This window comes from Apteryx rowi, unplaced genomic scaffold (assembly GCF_003343035.1).
Source record: "Apteryx rowi isolate R43461 unplaced genomic scaffold, aptRow1 scaffold_35, whole genome shotgun sequence".
NCBI lineage: Eukaryota > Metazoa > Chordata > Aves > Apterygiformes > Apterygidae > Apteryx > Apteryx rowi.
In genome coordinates, this window is record NW_020449974.1 from 680109 (window position 1) to 698075 (window position 17967).

The 17967-nt window shown below is 39.1% G+C and overlaps 1 protein-coding gene across 1 annotated transcript in view; it reads left to right on the top strand.

Annotated features, from left to right (window-relative positions):
• The window catches only part of ALMS1 (ALMS1, centrosome and basal body associated protein), a 75704-nt gene that overhangs the window by 46312 nt on the left and 11425 nt on the right, over positions 1–17967 (top strand). The window contains exons 9-15 of the mRNA XM_026072730.1: positions 1319–3068; positions 4178–4303; positions 5882–6052; positions 9784–10979; positions 13927–14041; positions 15455–15709; positions 16883–17127. Of these exons, the coding sequence (XP_025928515.1) occupies positions 1319–3068; positions 4178–4303; positions 5882–6052; positions 9784–10979; positions 13927–14041; positions 15455–15709; positions 16883–17127 (3858 nt within the window). The remainder of the gene's footprint in view (positions 1–1318; positions 3069–4177; positions 4304–5881; positions 6053–9783; positions 10980–13926; positions 14042–15454; positions 15710–16882; positions 17128–17967) is intronic.

The following is a 17967-nucleotide window of genomic DNA, read 5'->3' on the forward strand; positions in this document are numbered from 1 at the left end:
TATAGYTGGTATTGAGGTGTGATATAATTATGGGACAATTTTCATGGTCAGATGAAGGTGTAAATATAACTTAGCCCAAGATTTTGTGAACAAAGACARTCGGCAGTGTATTTATGGACTTCTTTTGTTTGGATTAGTCTTGTCTGTTTCTACTAATTCAGTCTGTCTTTTCCTTACCCAGCAGTTTCAGCAGCCTTCCAAAACAAAAAAATATTTCTGTGGGAAAAAATGTACCTCTCTTGTTAAGAGAATGAAAATAAACTGCACATGAAAATTGGAAATGTTTTCAAGTTATTGTTTGCCTTAAAGAGTAAATCAAAGCTTTGATTATTTTCACTCATATTTTAATTATTGTCAGCAGTGGGCAGTGGCCATAAGAAGACTTGTTGCAGCTCATGCCTGAGGGACATTGGCATACTTGTTTTAGTGAAAAAAGAAATATTAATTATGGAGAATTAAAGCTTTTCTAGTTAAATGTTTTCTCATTGCTTTTTAAAGAACAGCTTTCTTGCTTTTCTTCTTAAACATGTTTTTCTTTTTTGCGTAGAACTACGAAAGGATGCCTTTCACCGGTAATTTAAGGATCATAGGCATTATTTAAGTTGTATATAATATCTCTGTCCTTGGAGATATTTGAAACTTGATAAGGCAAGGACTCTCCTGAGCAACCTGTTCTAATGTTGAAGTTAGCCCYGCTCTGAGCAGGAAGTTGGACTAGAGACCTCCAGAAGTCTCTTCCAACCTAAATGTTTCTGTGATTGTATGTGGCTAATTGGCTGTTTGATTTAAAAAATTATCTTTGAAGCTACAAAGCTGTGGGGGGTGTCTGAATCACTTTGAACTTAGGTAGTGGACATATGTGTATTCGAAAGGTAGGCATTATTCCTAGTACATCATGAACGAGGTTTATGACAAGGTCCAGCTGTGTATGAAGCAAACTGAGGGAAAGGTAGAAAGTTCTGTGCTTGTTTTCCTGTGAGTGGAGTAATGTTTTGAAGTATTTACATCTTAATCAGCCTACCTGATGGAGAATTATTCACTTTATAGCTCACAAAACATAACCAAAAGATTCTATTATAAATGTCACTGYTGCTGTTTGTTATAGCATCGGAACCATATTAGCTAATTTGCTGGCACTTACGACGATAAGTTTTTAATTAGTTGCATTAACAGATGAGTTCCAGAGAAAGTGTGTTCTCATTCATAATGGCAGACTCCTGATTATTAACAGTGTTAGTCTCTGAATTCTTAAAATCTGATTTTGATGGAGGTAGAAAACTGTCTGCATAACCTATGAGAATTCTTCTGYGTTTTTTAGAATCCAAGGGGATGTGCCTTGGAAGCTGCTTCCGAGTATAGCCGTAATCGGGAACAGGACATAGAGCGCTCCAGAGCTTCAAGCAACAATTCTTTTCATGTTGACAGCCGTGCACAAGTCTTCAGGACGAAGGAGCTTTTAGAGTCAAGCTTACAACAAGTCACGCCAATTTATAGGGCTGATCCTTCTGATTACTGCCTGCTGAAGAATACGCAGTTTAAACCTTTGAATACTGTTCGAACACCTGTCTGCAGCCAGTATCAGACAGTTGCAGCTAGTCATTCCGATGCCAGCATTGAACTTCATACACCATTGCAGAAAGAATGGGACACGCATGAAATGAGATTTCCAGCTGCTTCTGATATACAGATGGAGGAAATGGATTTTCCAGCTCAGAAGAAGCTGTCTGTGGAAAAGTCTTCTGAAGAAATGACTAAGCAAATTACTTCTATCACCTTTTCATCCCGAAAACGTTCTCAATCACTGTTGAATTCCATGGTACTCAGCAGGAGCCTTACTGGAGATGATCTTGATAGGATAATGCCTTTGGAGATTGGCTCTGCTAGTACTGAGGAGCAAGGCCATAGTAAAAAACATTGGGAAAGGTCTAAGATCTGTCCTCCTTCAAATCCAGTGCTTGCTGGTTCACTRTCTAATGAGATTACATTTACTGCTGACAAAGACAGGTTTCATCATGTTTCTGCTGACAGTAGCAGAACTGGAGCTTATCAAGATGATTTTCTGTCAGATCGGGGCWCTGTAAGCATCCACGGTGATGAAGAACAGACCTGTACTGCAAAAAAATTTGAGGAGGTTCTGCCTCGAGATGCAACGGAATCAGACAGACATAGTGCCAGACTCCTGAGCATGGACTGTGATGTAAGATTTAGTCAAGATATGAATAGACTTCATGAACCCCATTCTGCAAGCTCTTACTATCAGGGAAAGAGCAGCTCACCCAGACGCATACAATTTTATGAGAATTTAGAAGGACCGGGTCCCGCTGTAGAAACTGATTTGCTGAAGGACCATGTTAATTTGTTAGAARAAGAGAAAAAAAGTCCTTCTGATAAAGTCTCTCTCATTCAGAAAGAGGTTGCTAGAGAGCAAATCAGTGTGTCTTGCCATTCATCTCCAAATCAGGTTTTATCCTCTATGTCTGTATATCCTTCATCACCAACTAAGAAAGTACTGTCTTGTGTCCATATAACTCTTTCCCCAAAGTGTAATAGCTCAGAGCTGTGCATTGACTTGAATACTGAAAATGAGAAGAGATTGGGGAATAAGCTTGAAGTTAATACTCAACCCGTGTCTTCAAAAACTCCAGAAATTTTATTAGCTGCTTCTAAATTATCAACTACTGGCCCTATTCCAGCAGATCAAGGATCTTCCTCAGCAGATTCCTGCCTTGTGCTTTCCTCTGTTCCAAGCACAGCAGGGCAAGAGCTAAAACCTCTGCCTCAGCACAGCTGCGAGGGACCACAGGCCACCGTTGTGGATTCAGGGGGATGTCATCTGAAGCATAACTTCAACTCTGTAGTTTCTGAAAAAAACGGGAAAACGACGTCTGATGCTACCACTCAGATAACGACAGAAAGTCCTGAAAAAACAACATTTTCAGCAGAAATTTATGTTAATTCACAAGACAGTGAAAATACTATCCAGCAATCGTCTCTCCAGAAAGCACATGAAGYCTCCAGTTGTACAACTTCATCCCTTAACAGGATTTCTTCTCTTCCAAGGCAGGGTGGTGAGCAAATTAAAACATCTTCTATGTATATTTAGTCTTTCATCTATTTCATTTTGAGATATTTATGGGGGGGGAGAAGGGTTTTTGTTTGTTTGTCTTCTTTAGTTTTTTTGCAAAAGTAACATTCTTGATATAATTTTCCTATTGATACTTAAGGTTGCTCATAGGAAAAAAGCCTTGGGCTTTACTGTCTTGTGGGTAGAGAGCTGTACCAAAAGGTTGTGGTTCAATTCAGGTTCATATGGGACTGAATTTGTTGTGTACAGGTCTGGTTCAAAAAAATTTTCTGACCTAATTTCTAGATAATTTGATTTGGTTAATTGCTTATGGGCTACCAAGAGACTTATCTGATTATTCATTTGCTCTGTAGTGAAGGTAATTTGTTTGCTCAAGTATTAAGAGCGAATATGCACATCAGTATTATCATTAGAATAAAATTAAAAATACAGGACTCTTTAATTCTGTTGGTCGGAGGAATGCACGTGTTGCACAGTTGTGTCCCATGCTGATGTTTTATAGAGGTGTTTAAAATAGCATGAATTGAGAGAACAGATTCTTTCGTTGTATTGGAGTGTGAAAATATTTCATCTACCTGATGACCTGTTGTCTTCGCTATTAGAAGCCAGCTAACGTTCTGGTCCTTTTCTCCTTTGGAAACAGAAACATTCACTGGCGTTCTGTCATAACAGCATGCTGTATTTATTGACTTGAGAGACAGATGTTCATGATAATTTAAAATGATTTCATTAAACACGGATCARCTGTGTAGCTATGTAGGCATGTGAGCTAAATTTAAGTCAGTGTATGTCACCCTAGTTACAAATCTAATATTGATCTTTGAAAATTATAGGTGAGTTAGGCTATGTTATCTAGCTGATTGGTGGTCAACCTTCTAATGTTCATTAATATTAATAATATTAATATTAATGTTCATTAAATAATTATTAATTAGCATATTCTATAGGAAAATTAAATTGTATTTCTCTAGGTTTACCCCAGAGAAYATCATCTGCAGCCTCTTTGGGTCCTGATCTGTTACCTTTATCTTCTGTTGCATTAAAGGATTAAAGCCTTATTTCTGGTAATTGCTTTGCCTTCCATTCCTGCAGGTCAACCATTATTGCTGCCGTATAAACCTTCTGGAAGTACGGAGATGTATTATGTTCCTTATCCAAAGGCAGGATCCAAAACGTCTCCGGTTGCATCAGAAATGACTGTTGAGAGCTCTCACTCAGGTACTTAGATATCTTCGCTCTTTGAATGCAGAATGATGTCTAAATACACGCATTTCATATCCAGAATTGTCTCAGCTGAGCTCAGAGCTGTTCTGTCCTACCAGTTTAGATTAAGTGCACTGATGTTCACACCACTCTATAACATGAAGATCTAAGAATCTTTCTTTGATGAAGGTGAGTTTAGTACCTCATTTTGTTGGCAGTGGGGAAAAAAGCAAGGCTCAGAATGTCTTACAGCTTGGTAATTCTTTACCTTTTCACTGGGAATTACTATTCCGTTTGGATTCTTTCATATCCCTGCCAGTTCTCCTTCCCTTCAGTTCCCTGCTTGCTATTACTTTCTACCACATTCWTGCTTTTTTATTTGGTGTGTTCTGAAGCATTTGCATAATGTAACGTGAATTTCAGATAATAGCTTTCTCAGTACTGAATTTCAGCCCCATATTAGGTGATTCCAGTGTAGAAAGTTGCTTTCTCTAAACAATGTAATTCGTAACTGCGGTTTCAAATACACATTAACCTCCCTCCCCCACCCCCCTGCTCCCCAATAAAAAGCTTTTCTCATTAAGTGGAGGAAAGGATGATCTGTGATTCTTTCAATCACTTAAGCATTATAGGTCTTATTTTCAGGTTGTTTTCAATCAGAGCTTTTTGACATCCGCAGTTATTTGTAGACAAAACTCATGATACAGAGATGTCCAGTTCCTAACAAATGTGCCCCAGGGGTGTAGGTTGATGTAAGAGTTACAGGAAGTGCACAGGTTAGTCGTTAGAGCCACAAATTGTGCTTGTAATTATTTATGTGTCTGTGCTCATTGCCTTTTTCCAGTCTCTCTGTTGCAATACAGTTAAAATGAGAGACATGAATGTGATTTGTCTGTGACATTTTGCAGGAAATATGGTGCCAAATGTAAAGATATAATATATGGATGAGACAGCTCAAGGTTCTAGAAAATGTACAGCAGAACTAAAAAATTTAGTTTTTAAACTCCCTGCTGCAGCTAGGATTCTCAGTTCATGAGCAGTAGCTGAAGGAGATAGTTAAGTCTGCTAAATGTAACCAGGCGGTGTTGACAAGGATGATAAATCAGTTAGGTGCCATTTTAGGTTTCTAACCGTTAGGAGACAGAGATATAATGCTGAGGGAGCTCTGCCATTATTCTCTAGAATTCTTGTTTAGGGGTTAAACGGATCTGCTCTAGTCTCCCAGTTTTCTCCATTGCTGTTCTGAGTTCAGAAAATAGCTATTTACATCAGTCAGTGAAAATGTCTGGAATTCTAATGTGAGCAGAAGGGAGTCTGGACTTTCCGAGTCCTGTGTCTGGCTCCCTAGCTGATTTGTCTAATGCTAATTTTATTGTTGTCTTCTGTGCTTATTAGTAGAAAAGGTAAAGTCAGCATCTCCTGCTGTTAGTCATTAGAATCGCTCACTAGTGATCGTGATTGTTGGTTGGTGAATATACTGTTATTAATAGTTGAATATTAAGCTTYCTTTCGGACACTGTCTTTGTGAAATTTGTGTACCTATCTTTCCTGCTTCCTCTTTTTACGTGTAACTATTGCTTTCTTTTTCTGCAGGATCAAATGATGCTATTCCTCCAAGGTTTCCCGCAGATGTACTTGGTTTAAGGGACGATAATCCTCCAGACAGTACAGCTACTAAGCATAAAGAAGGAATCTATAGTAAGAGGGCCAAGCCCAAGCTAGCCTGGACTGAGGAGAAAATGATACCACTGGAGGTTGCCCCAGGTAGTTAAAGTGTGTGTTCAGTTTTACATGCATTTTCATATGCTTGAAAGAAAATAGAGCAGAAAAACTAGATTTTAGGATCTGCGACTTATGGTCTCACGATGTTGCTGATACTCTGCCTGAAGATACTAAATTTGACTCTTATTTTTCTCTCTTCCCCTCCTTTCTGCTCCCCCCTAACCCTAAAATACCTAGGCGTTAGTACTTGCTAGCATTCTAGGGACCCTGACACTTAACAGAGCCTTTGTAAGATGTTTTGAGGCACTCAGTATTAAGTTTGTGAAGTGCAAAGTCTTCTTTAAGTGTAGAAAATGATGCAAATGTAGAAAATGACAGAAGTCTCATGATAAACGAAAGTAGGTGGGATGGCTCCATTTATTTGATAGGGTTTGTGTTGTTGCCCACAGATACCTTACATGGCATCACAAGGTATCAGTGTATCTCTGTAATGTTGATATTTTACCTGAGTCTTCATTTGATTTGACTGATGTATCTCTTCCCCTCCATTAACCTTGCTGGATGGTATTTTTGAGGGGTGAAGGTCAGGTTTTACTACGCCAGTAGCCTACTTTAAGGCAATGTTGCCTTTTGCTGTCAAAATAAAATTATACTGAGATAGCTGATAATTTTGACACTGTATCTCAAGGTGTAGCTGAAACTACTTCTGATGGACAGTCTTAAGCCTCATTCTGCACTTCTGAGTGGCTGATAAACTCCCTTTAATCTGAGCAGGAACGAGGATTTTTGTTAGGGTTGGGGAGAATTGCGTTGTCCTGTTCCTGAGCAGAAGTAACTGTAAGTAGGAAACTGCTGAGTGGTTGCCATCTCCCATGTGGAATTAATAACTGCATCTAGAAAGATGTTTATTGCGCAGTACAGTATTTTGAAATATGTGCTATATTGAACAAAGAGTGAGCAAACTGCAAGGAGGTAATGTAATTATGGCTATTAATGAGAGATGGGACCAGAAAAATGCGAACAGCATAATGGATTCTGAATCAGGAGTTCCCATTCTCCTCTAGGCAGTCACATATACAGTTTCTCTGGAGCCCATTTATTTTTCTTAACATCACCTAAACTTGCTGTATGAAGATGCTTAATGGAATGGATTTTTGTGGAGTACTTCAGTGTGATTATTGTTGTCCTTTTTAAGCAGACAGCTCAACATGCCCGGGGTAAGGTCACTTCGTGGAACTGTGCTGATGTATCCATAGGGATACCTTTTGATGACTTCAGTTCTTCACTTTAGAAGGGATTTTCTTTGAAGCTTTTCTCTTCAGAATAGAGATTACATTTTGGATATTCCCAGAAGATAATTTAAAATGTTTGATTGCATAAGACAGACTGAACTTTACATTACTTTGTTTTACTTTTTCAATAAGTGTACATGGGATCAATGGTTGAATTAGTGCAACAGTAAAGACAATATTGTCTTAACATAGTTTTTCTTATAGAAGAAATAATTCTCTGTGAACATTTATAAAATGTAAGGGTACAGAAACAAGAAGAGAAAGATAAAAATGGTTTTCTTAATTTGCTGCGGGTAAACAAAACAGAATGTTTGGGTCGTGGTAGAGGTGAAGAAAGTGCATGTATAGAAATGAGCTCTTAAAACAAGAATCTGGGATAAGAAACAAAATACCACGTTGGAGTAGAGATTGATAGATACTTGTCTGTCTGAATGCCCTGATAAAAATGCAACAAGAACACAAGTGTTGATATAAAATTATCTAATTGTGTCCTTCTGTAGCTGTGATGGTCTAAAGWCACAGGGAAGGCAAGACTTGTAAGTGGAGATAATCTTTTGTTAGACCAGCCAGTATAGTTGGAAGGTTAAACAAGCTCTCTGAAGAAAGACCAGGCTTGCATGTCTAAAATCTTCTCTGACTTCTCCAACTATATTTTTAGCTGGTCTAATAAAAGATTGCCTCTACCCACAGAGCTTGTCTAGAGCTTAAAATTATGCAAGTTATGTATTTTTTTAAAAATGTTTCTTTATAGAAGCTTATTTTTATTTTTTTTCCCTGTTTGCTTTTCTTCCATTTTGTTGGTAATTTTATTAAAATACAGAAATAGCAAAAATTCTGCATAGCATTCCCAAGCCCAATCTCATTAGTCGGGAGGATGTGGAGGAATCTTCTTGCATGGGTGTATAAACATTGACCTTGTATGCAAAGACAAATTCCTCCAGACCCAGTCTCATTAACTCTGAACTGGAGGTGCTATTCATAATCTTGACGTGACACTGAAGTGCCCCTGTTGAGACGGGGAAGGGAAGGTATGCATAAAATATAAGGAAAAYCAGTGACAAATTAAAAGCAAGTTTTATGAAGCGGTGTTAACAGAATGAGTTGACACGATTGTATAGCAACCCTTCTTGTGCTTCTCTTGCATCATATTTTCCCACGGGGAGCTGGAGGTTTTATAAATAGCAACTTCACCTRTGATTCTTGAGGAGGGCGGGAGGGGTTTTCCTCGGTGGGACAGGGAGAGGCGCGGTGGTGGGACTTGCTCACCACCCTTTTGGCTGAATCAATGGCAAAGCTAGCTCAAAAAAAAAAAAAAAAGTGATTGCTAGTTCTGTCTTTATCAGCAGATCACAGTCTCGGAGCAAAACAAGAGAAGGCTGTTTGAAGAAAAAAAAAATGGGGGGAATGTTGCAAAGCTAGGGAAAAAACGATTTGAATGTGATCCATGCCGTTAATGGAGCTTGATAGGCACTTGCTGACAGCTCCCCATTACCTAGTCGTTGTTACCATTAGTAAATGGACTGTACTATTTTGTAGTCACTTTTTTATTTAGATTAAGGCTATTACTATTTTATAATGTATCTTTAAACTACCTGTTGAGTAAAATGGCATAGGAGAAGGATAGCTTGCAATAAGTATAGAGACTTGGGAAGTCCTTCTGGCGCTAATGGCTATAATTCTACTTTCAGCATTTATGGATCTTTATACAATTAAGTCCATTATACAAAGAACATAACATGAAACGTATATTGTAAATGATTCTATAAAATGATTTTAGAGTATACTCCTGCTAGCACATGCTACGTTTGTACTTAATGCATGCCTATTACAAATTAGTTTGTAATTAGGTTTCTGTATATCATCTTGTGTAGTTTCAGGTAGTAGCATTTTCTGGAAGGATTTCACTGCTACTTTCAGCTAAGCTGTTTCGTCTGATCCTAAAAGTGAAGCAGGGTTGGGTCTTGCCAGTATGCTATTAGAGATCCTTCTAGGAATTGTGCAGGAAATGGTATTCGTTGTCTTACATATGTAGTGCTTTTTTGAGTTAGTTAACAAGTAACGTTCTGGCATAGTACTAAGGGGCATTGGTGCTCCCAGGACATTTGTCTGAAGAGAGGCAAATGGAGTTGTGGCTGCCTGTTATTGACTTTCCATAAATAGAAACAAAGACCTTGTCCAAATTCTAGCCTGAGTAATTACATACAGCATATCTGGGTTCCTTCTTCAGATCCAGTAGGATACAGTCTTTTCTTGGAGTGCATGTTGCAAATGATGGAAAATATTATTCATGCACTGTTAATAATGCTGAGACTTCATTCCAAAGATAATTGCATTTCAGGAAAGGGGAAAATGATTCCTGTTTTTAATCTATTTAAGTGGTTGGGGAATCTTAAGACGAATATTGCCCTGTTTAAGATTTGCTGTTTGCTACTTGCTTATATATAAGGGAACAGAAAACTAAATTTTTTTTTCTTTTTCTAGAATGCACAGAACATTTGAAACCTGTAAAAACCACTCATTCCGTCTTCAAATCAGCACAGTTCTATCTTCATCCTCCAATGCCTATGTATGACAGCTACTTCATGTCTAACGGTGAGCCATCAGAGGAGTATTCTGACACTGGACATGCTAGACCTTCCTCAAATGCTTTCTTCCAGAGCTGGAAAAACGCAGATCATGATCAACGTCTTTTCTCTGCTCGTCATAGGAAGGGTGGTGAAAATGAATTCTTTCCACTAACTGCAGAAGCAGATTACAGCAAGAATGAGGATATAAGAATTAGCACATCTTTGGGGAATGAAACCTCAGGGAAGGAGCTATTTCTACATGGTAGAAGAGAAGCAGAACAAAAGGAGGCTAGAAGTTACCCTTTACCATGCAGCCAAATGACTGGCTTCAACGAGAATCTGGAGACAGACCTGTCGGTGAAACGGAGAACTCATTCCACTGGTAGCTTAGATGAGCTCTGGACTAAGTTTTTGGAGCGCCAGAAGAGACACCAGCGCCATGATTTTAGGAGTGACGGTGAGCTATCCCTTGTTGAACGCCTTGATCGGTTGGCTAGGGTCCTTCAGAATCCCATTAAGCATACGCTAATGCCTACAAAACCTGAAAAGAATATTTTCGAAAAGAAAATTAAGGGAAGAGAGCAGAAGAAAATAAGGCTTCAGGAAGAGAACACATGTGAAAATATCTTAGAGCCTAATGCAGCACATGGTGAAGAAAGACCACATATCAACCATGATAAAAATAGCCTTGCTGAGTTCAGAAAAAATAGGGCAAGAGAGAAGACTATCTGTCACATGAATAAAATTTTGGAGCACCAGCAGTACTTGGAAACTCTTAGTGACGCTTCCTCAGAGACAAGGCTTAGTAAAGATCGTGGCACTGTGATCAGTTCCACCACCTCTGAATCTGACGTGGTGACCCAAACAGAAATGGAAACTGCTACTCAGACTGAGGTGAGCAGTTCCATTTCCACCATTGACACTGCCAGGCTGATCAGGGCTTTTGGGCATGAAAGAGTGCGTGTGTCGCCAAGACTGTCCCAACTTTATTGTACCATCAGTCAGCAGAAAAATCGCTCTGAAAAGTGGTACAAGTGGAGCAGCAAAGCGATGGGTGTAGAATATCCTAAGGTGACTTCTGAGAGACAGAGGAAAAGGAAAGAGATGCAGGTATGTGACCAGTTAGACCAAAAGACAACTTCAGCTAATCTTTTACAGGTACTCTTAAGTTGTGTATAGTAGAGTTTGTTATTCGGAGAACGATTAACGTTTCCCAGAGAATGTTGTTTCTATGGTAGGCTTATGTCTTTGATCCAAGTAGCTCAAAAGCAAACCAGGCTCTTTGCCTTTCCAGCTATAAGGAGGAGATCGAAATCTCTTACATCATCAACGCTGCTTCCTTTCCCTTTGTTCATATTTGTCTTTTTTTCCTCTTTATTTGTCGGGGAGGTAGTCTTGGGAAGCAAGATCCTCCTGTCTCTGACTTCTGGTTACGTAAAGGTTCTGGTTTTTAGCAATCCTGAAGACGGTGCTGGTAAATGAAAATTAATTTCCTGAAGAGGGGACCATGGCATGGATTTGAGGCTCACAATAAGAAGTTACAAAGTTTTGGCGTTTTTCCTAGAAGTGGTAGTGCCATCATTACTAATGGATGTTCATACTTCACTGAAACAAGTTAGTTTTTTTTTTTTTTTTATAGAAACAACTAAAATTCAGTGTTTGTGCCAAGCAACTTACTGAATGATTGTGAATGATTGCCTAGGGGAAAAAAACAGGCCTTTTCAAGGCTAATACTTTAAAAAAAAAAAACAAAAAACCCCCCCCAAACCCATACACTGTCTACAACATCAGGACAACTAATTGAAACAGTGACCCTCTAAATATGGCATTGGGATCCTACATTTCTTGCATGATTATATTATTTAGGAGATTATTTTATTCCTTTTTCCACTTATTGCTAACCTTGCAATGTCTATCTAGGCCTTGGAGAAACAACCTCTTGTCATTTTGCCTTTTAAAATCACCTATGAGACAGCATATCCCAGTATTTCTTGTACTGGAATAAAATTTTGCTGTTCCTAATGCTAGACGTTGCTTTGAACCTGTATGGCTTTTGGAAAGTAGTACTCATCTGCTGTGATTTTTTGTTTGTTTTCTTTTTAACATGTTAAGAGACACGTGATCCACCTCAAATATGGATGAGAAAAAGTCAGTGGCAAAAATGCCAGACTTCATTTTAAGATCATAACATTGATAATTTCTGTGATGCTTGGGAGAACAGAAATCCAGATTTTTTTTTTATTTGCAAATACCTATGGTTCAAAGACGGATTTATTTATAGCAGGAGCTCTGCTCCTAGAGAAAATACTGCGCAAATCCTTCATGCTGCCGAAGTTATGGGACTGTTGCATTTTGTAGCTCAGTTTTTAATGAGAGCCTATTGTCAGCTCTGCTTCCAGAAAACTTGATTACAGCTTTTATTTATAGCTGCTGGACCCATCCCAGAAGAGGTTTTAATCTATTCCAGTTTATGTTATTTCGAAAGCACTCTTCGCACTGCCATCTGCTAGCAGGTACAAAGCTAAAGGTTGTGCTATTTAACTACTGAAGGGCTGTGAAAGCATCGCACTGAATATTCTAGTCCAAATAGAAATATGCTGTCAATATTCAGTACCGAATGGCTGCTTATATTTATTTTTGTTTGACTGCTGATATGCATGTGCGTGTAAATGGGTTATCTGGTTTTTCCTTGCTTTATCTTCCGTCTTCCCTTYTCCTGAGTGCATGGGTTCAAATTTGCTTCTCTCCTCTGATAGAAGATACATATCTATTACATCCGTCTAGCGCACTGCACTTTTTTAATAAAACTGAAAAACAGTTAATGGCAGTAAGTTTGAGAATAAAAATTACCTCTCTTTAATGTTGAAATGAGATTGTTTCGCGTTGAAGTGGTAATAGCAGAGGCTCGATAAAAAGGTAATAAAAAAGCCTCTGTTCGTTTCCATCATTGCTTGCTTTATGAGTTACTAATAGGATGCTAATTGCTATGATGGGAGGAGGAGAAGCAGTTTCGTAATTAAAAATGCAGTTCGGCGGTGTTGCAGGAATTGGTCTACGCCGTGCCGTGTGGCACTGATTCGAAGCCTGGGGAAGCGCTGGCAAGCGCTGGCAGTTCATTGCCGTTAATGGAGTGCTGACATTCTCTGTACCGAGAAGCAAAGCTGGTGGACTGGATGCATTACGCTTGCAGACAGAATAGATTACATTTTAAGTGGCTGTAAAGTTATTACATCTCATAACATTTAATTTAACAAAGTCGTGCTGTCTACTCTCTGCAACGGGAACTTAGGTTTGTATGAAAGGTGAAGATGTGAAACTAGCATTTTGCCGGAGTCGTGCTCTTACCGTGTGGCTGCTRTTTCTCATTTTTATTGAGTTTAATTTTCTCTACCTAGTGAACTTTGTGTAGTGAGGATCACAAAGAGTGAGAGAACTTGGCGTGTTTTGAAAGGACTTTGTTTTTTCATGCCGATGGCGCAGAACTCAAGTTCGTGGTGAACTAAAAGCAACGCATTAGTCCTGCCAGCCGGTCTCTCCCTCCGATAACCCAGCAACCTTTTAGATGCTTTTGATTTGAGAGGATAGCAAGACTGGATTTAGGTTAGATGTTTATTCTCCCTCTTCCGAAAGCACAGATGTTTTAAACTTCGCAGTCTTTCACAAAAGCGCAGCCAACAGATGATCTTGCTACAGCGATGGGTTTTTATAAGAGTCTGTCTTGACAGTCCATATTGTCCCATGAACTGTGGGGGATGCTCAGCACCTCGCAAAAGCTGATCGCAGGGTAGCTCTTGTCTACAGAATCCGTGCACTCTTCTTACTAGGATTGGGTGCTGGAAGTGAGTTGGCGCGTGAGGATACAAAGTCAAGGCTGGCTRTCGTGTGGAATATCAGTAAGAAATACCGATCAGCCTGTGCTAAATACCTGAATAACGTTGGAGTCAAGGTACTGCAAGTAAAGAACGATGRTGTTGATTTTCTTGCTGTTTGRAACCCACTTTTTGCTCATTTCAGTTGCATTTTCAGGAATTTCTGTTCTTTCTCATGTTTTTTCTAGAAGGCAGCTTCCGTTTCTTCAGACTCGGCTTCTACCAGCACTAGTTCTTGGGGACCAAGCTCTGCTCTTAGTAACAAGCGACGRATACGGATGTTAAACAAAGGTATCCAGGCAGGTGAGTTTTGGGCTCCAGACCTGACTTGCATGTGTTTTCTTCTGCCTTTCATCTCTCTGGAAACCTTTCTCCAAAGTCTGTTGTATATTTTTAGTGATGAGTATGTATACTCAGCATTCTTCTAATTCACTTCCTAATGTGTTTTACGGTAATGTTACGTTGTAATTAAAATGAACCATTGCCTTTCCTTTCTTTGCCTCCTTGAGTACTAGCCAGTTTTCTTGCTCGCTTGTAAGTTTTGTTAACCTAGATTTCTAATCTATTGCAGTGGTAGAGGTGGACTAACTATATTTTATTATTTATTTATATATAAAAATATATATATATTTTATGTTTGTTTTTGTTTTATTTTCCATGCCAGACGTTTATCTGTTACTCAAATAATATATTTTGTAGGCGTTTTGTATTTCAGAAGGCTGGCCTGTGGTCACAGTGTTTTATATTCTTCTTGGAAATATTTTGAATGTCATAGTCTACTTAAGACATGAGCTGATCCTTGACCAGTGCAGTCCTGCATTCAGTCGTTTTCTTCTGATGGCAATATTCAGTTACTCCATTTCTTTCATTTACACCTCAAGTTGCCATCATAGGGTTGAGTAATGGTTTCGTTTTATTCATCAGACATTTGAAGAAAAAAAAAAGTTATATCACGTGCGAGTTAGTTGCATCAGAAAAGTATTTTCAYGATTTGCTTTCAAAATCGCATTATGTTTCTTTTGAATATTTTTGATGCCCTGGACAAACCAATGTTTTGGAGATAAAGCCAAGTCTTAGRCGAGTGTTTCTGGACCTGTCAGTCTACCCAGTAAAGCCTACAGTTGAAATTGTACAGCTATACGCTGGCAGCCGTATAATGGCAGACCTTGCTGTTGTCTTTCAGCTGCAGGTCAGAACTCAGCTTTTCAGACCTCTGCCTAGATTCCTAGCCACGGGCACACTTGATTCAAGTTTGGTATCTTCCTTTCCACCCCATATGCTTGTTTTGCTTGGGGYGGACCAGGTTGACGTCCATTCAGTTCTACTCAGGTTATCATATAGTAACTATCTTGGGTCACTGTAAACTTGTGTTGAATTTGAAGTGGGAATATGAAAAATTTTGACTTTCTGTATCCCATCCTTGAAAGACATCCTTCAATTTTAAAGTAAAAATTGAAGGTCGTCATCTGTATTATTCATGTCACACATGCTGGTGTTAAAGTATTTCCAAGGAATGCTTTATTTTTGTCAGGTCTCCTAAGGTAAAAAGCACTGGTTTAAGACTGAACATGGTTGGAGATAAAGGACTATGGCAGTGGGCTTTTTCCTTTAGATTAAAAATGTGACGAAGGATGATTTTTTTTTGGGGGGGGGTAATATATTATATTGTCACAGCTGCTCTAGAATAAGATGTTCCTACTTCATTTTGAACTGCAGGAGACTTGGAGATTGTGAACAGTGCAACTAAAAAACACACTCGAGATGTTGGTGTGACTTTTCCAACTCCAAGATCTAGCCAGCCAAATCCACGGCCATGGGAACCCTGGCATGCTGTTGATGGTATTGTCGGAGAGTCAGATGGTGTGGTCACAGATCATCAGGTACCAGGAGGCCAGGGTAAACAGAAGGGACAGCCAGGCAATTTCTTCATGGAGAAAAAGATGAAGAGGAGCAGGCTGCATTTGCCACAAGGTCAGTGCAAAAAGCACTTCTCTATAGACTGGAAAGGTCGTATATCTCAACAGCAGCCAGCAAAATACATGATCAAGGTTAGCTAGAACACAAAGTTACTGTTACTAGTGTAGTCAGTTTTTATTTTGTTTTTAATCAATTAATTTTAAACAAAAACACTATGTCAAATGAGATTTTTTTAGTTCTCCCTTATGATGGCATTTTCCATCTAGTCGTTAGATGTGACCTAACCAGTGAAGGTGGTAAATAGGAGGCAATGAATAAGGCAAAGAAAGACGAATAAAATAGTCATCATGTAGATACTTAGTTTTGCTGCGTGAATATATGAATGGTTCTGTTAAACTTAGAGTGTAGAGCTACTCAGTAACTTGACTTACTGTTTCATGTACTGAGGCCTCACAGAACAAGTATTCTTTAAGGAGTACTTGAGCGAGGAAAAGACTGTGGTACCAGAAGAACTAGACTTGTCTCACTCTTTTAGCTAGGGTTGCATTTTTGGGATGATGAAGTGTTGCTGCCTGTTTTGTGTTTTGTCGTTGTTGTTTTTGTTGTTTTTTCTCTCCCCTCCCACTCCCCCAAGTCACTAATTAAATGTTTTAAAAAGTTTTCATTAGTCATCATTGTTGTAGGGACAAATCATTCTCTCTCGTACCAGTTTAATTTAGAAAATTTAGAGTATCTTTTCAGAGTACTGGATGATGTATTCAAATCCCAATATGTATGTAAACTGTGAGTAATCTGATTCTTGTATACATATTTAACACTTGGAAAATGTAAAGCATTTGCCCTTCAAAAATATCTATACAGAGTCACAGAGCTGAGGACATCACAAAGATTCCTTAAGTGTATGTTATTGCTGATAAATAACTATTCTTTCTGTAAAGAGAGAAATTTGCAAACTAAGCCATTTTGTGCCTTTCCAAAAGTGGTGTTTGGTGAAGACTTGCTGGTTTTCGGACACTTGGCAAAGGGACTCTTTTGAAACTGCCAGGGGTGTCTGGTACAGAATCCCACTGGAATCAGTGAAACTACTGAAGTGAGTCTTTTTTGCAGTATTAAGCTACTGATCATATTTAGCCGAGATCTTGAGCATGAAGGGACATAGATGGGGATGGAAAATAGGAAAATGCATTGCCTACAAATCTTCATTTTCTCCTGTGATGTCTTTACTAGGAATTTCCTGGCTTGTCCAAGCAGAGGATTCGAAATCTGAATCTAAGAAAGAAAACTGTTCCAATCCCTCTTCTGGTCCTGGTCCCTCTTGGTTTGAACCACTGACTGGCACAAAGCCCTGGAGGGAGCCTCTCCGGGAGAAGAACGGGCAAGAGCAGCAGCATAACAACGTGATTCAGCCAGCGGTTCCAGAAAGGGGTGCTGGGAACAGGTCCCCGCAGCCGTTTGTGAAGCTGACGCTACAGGTAAAGGCATGCTGCGCTGTAAGGCTGCTGGGTTCGCTCTGTGATTTTAGGAATGATGCTGAATCTTGTGGAAACAATTTTTGATCCTTTTTTTTTTATTTTTTATTTTATTTCACCTTTGTTATCATTGGAAGGCAACAAGTTAGAGACCGCTCCTGTTTAAAAGAAAAAACAAAACAAAGTTGTCAGTCCTGTTTGCTTATGGTAACCTGGCTGTGCACAGTATGATAATATATATGATTTGATCTAATATTTTAGAGCTTAAATCAACTGGCTTCAGGAACTAGAGAGAATGCAGCTGAGGTAGTTTCAAGTTATATTTGCTTCTGTGCAGGAATATTCCTGTGTGATGTAAATAGTGTGTGTGATTAAAATGGGATTTAATTCATATAGTGCAAAGTGTGTGTGTGTGTGTTGCACCCTCACTCACTTACTCCAGACCCGCTTAGGTGTGCTCACTCCAAGTATCCGTGGAAAAATACAAATGCAGTGCTCAGAAACACTTTTGAAAAAGATCTACAGCAAGTCAAATCTAAGTTAGCAATAGTGTAACCCAACAGGAATTGCTCTGTAGAGCAAAGCYGTTGGTGCTGAGTACCGGATATCCGTGCTGTATACATTTTGGAGTTTTGGAGCCCTAATCTGCTCGATGAATTGAATCCCTTTTAATGGCTTGGAGTGCACTAGGTGCACTTCTGGACTTTAAGTTCAGTTATATTTGCTCATATGCTCAGAGACGGCCCTGTGATGGGAACCGAAGCATGGCAAACGGGCGTATCAGGAGATTGCTTTCAAAAATTCTACTTCTGCTGCAAACTGAAGCACCAGTACTGACATGGC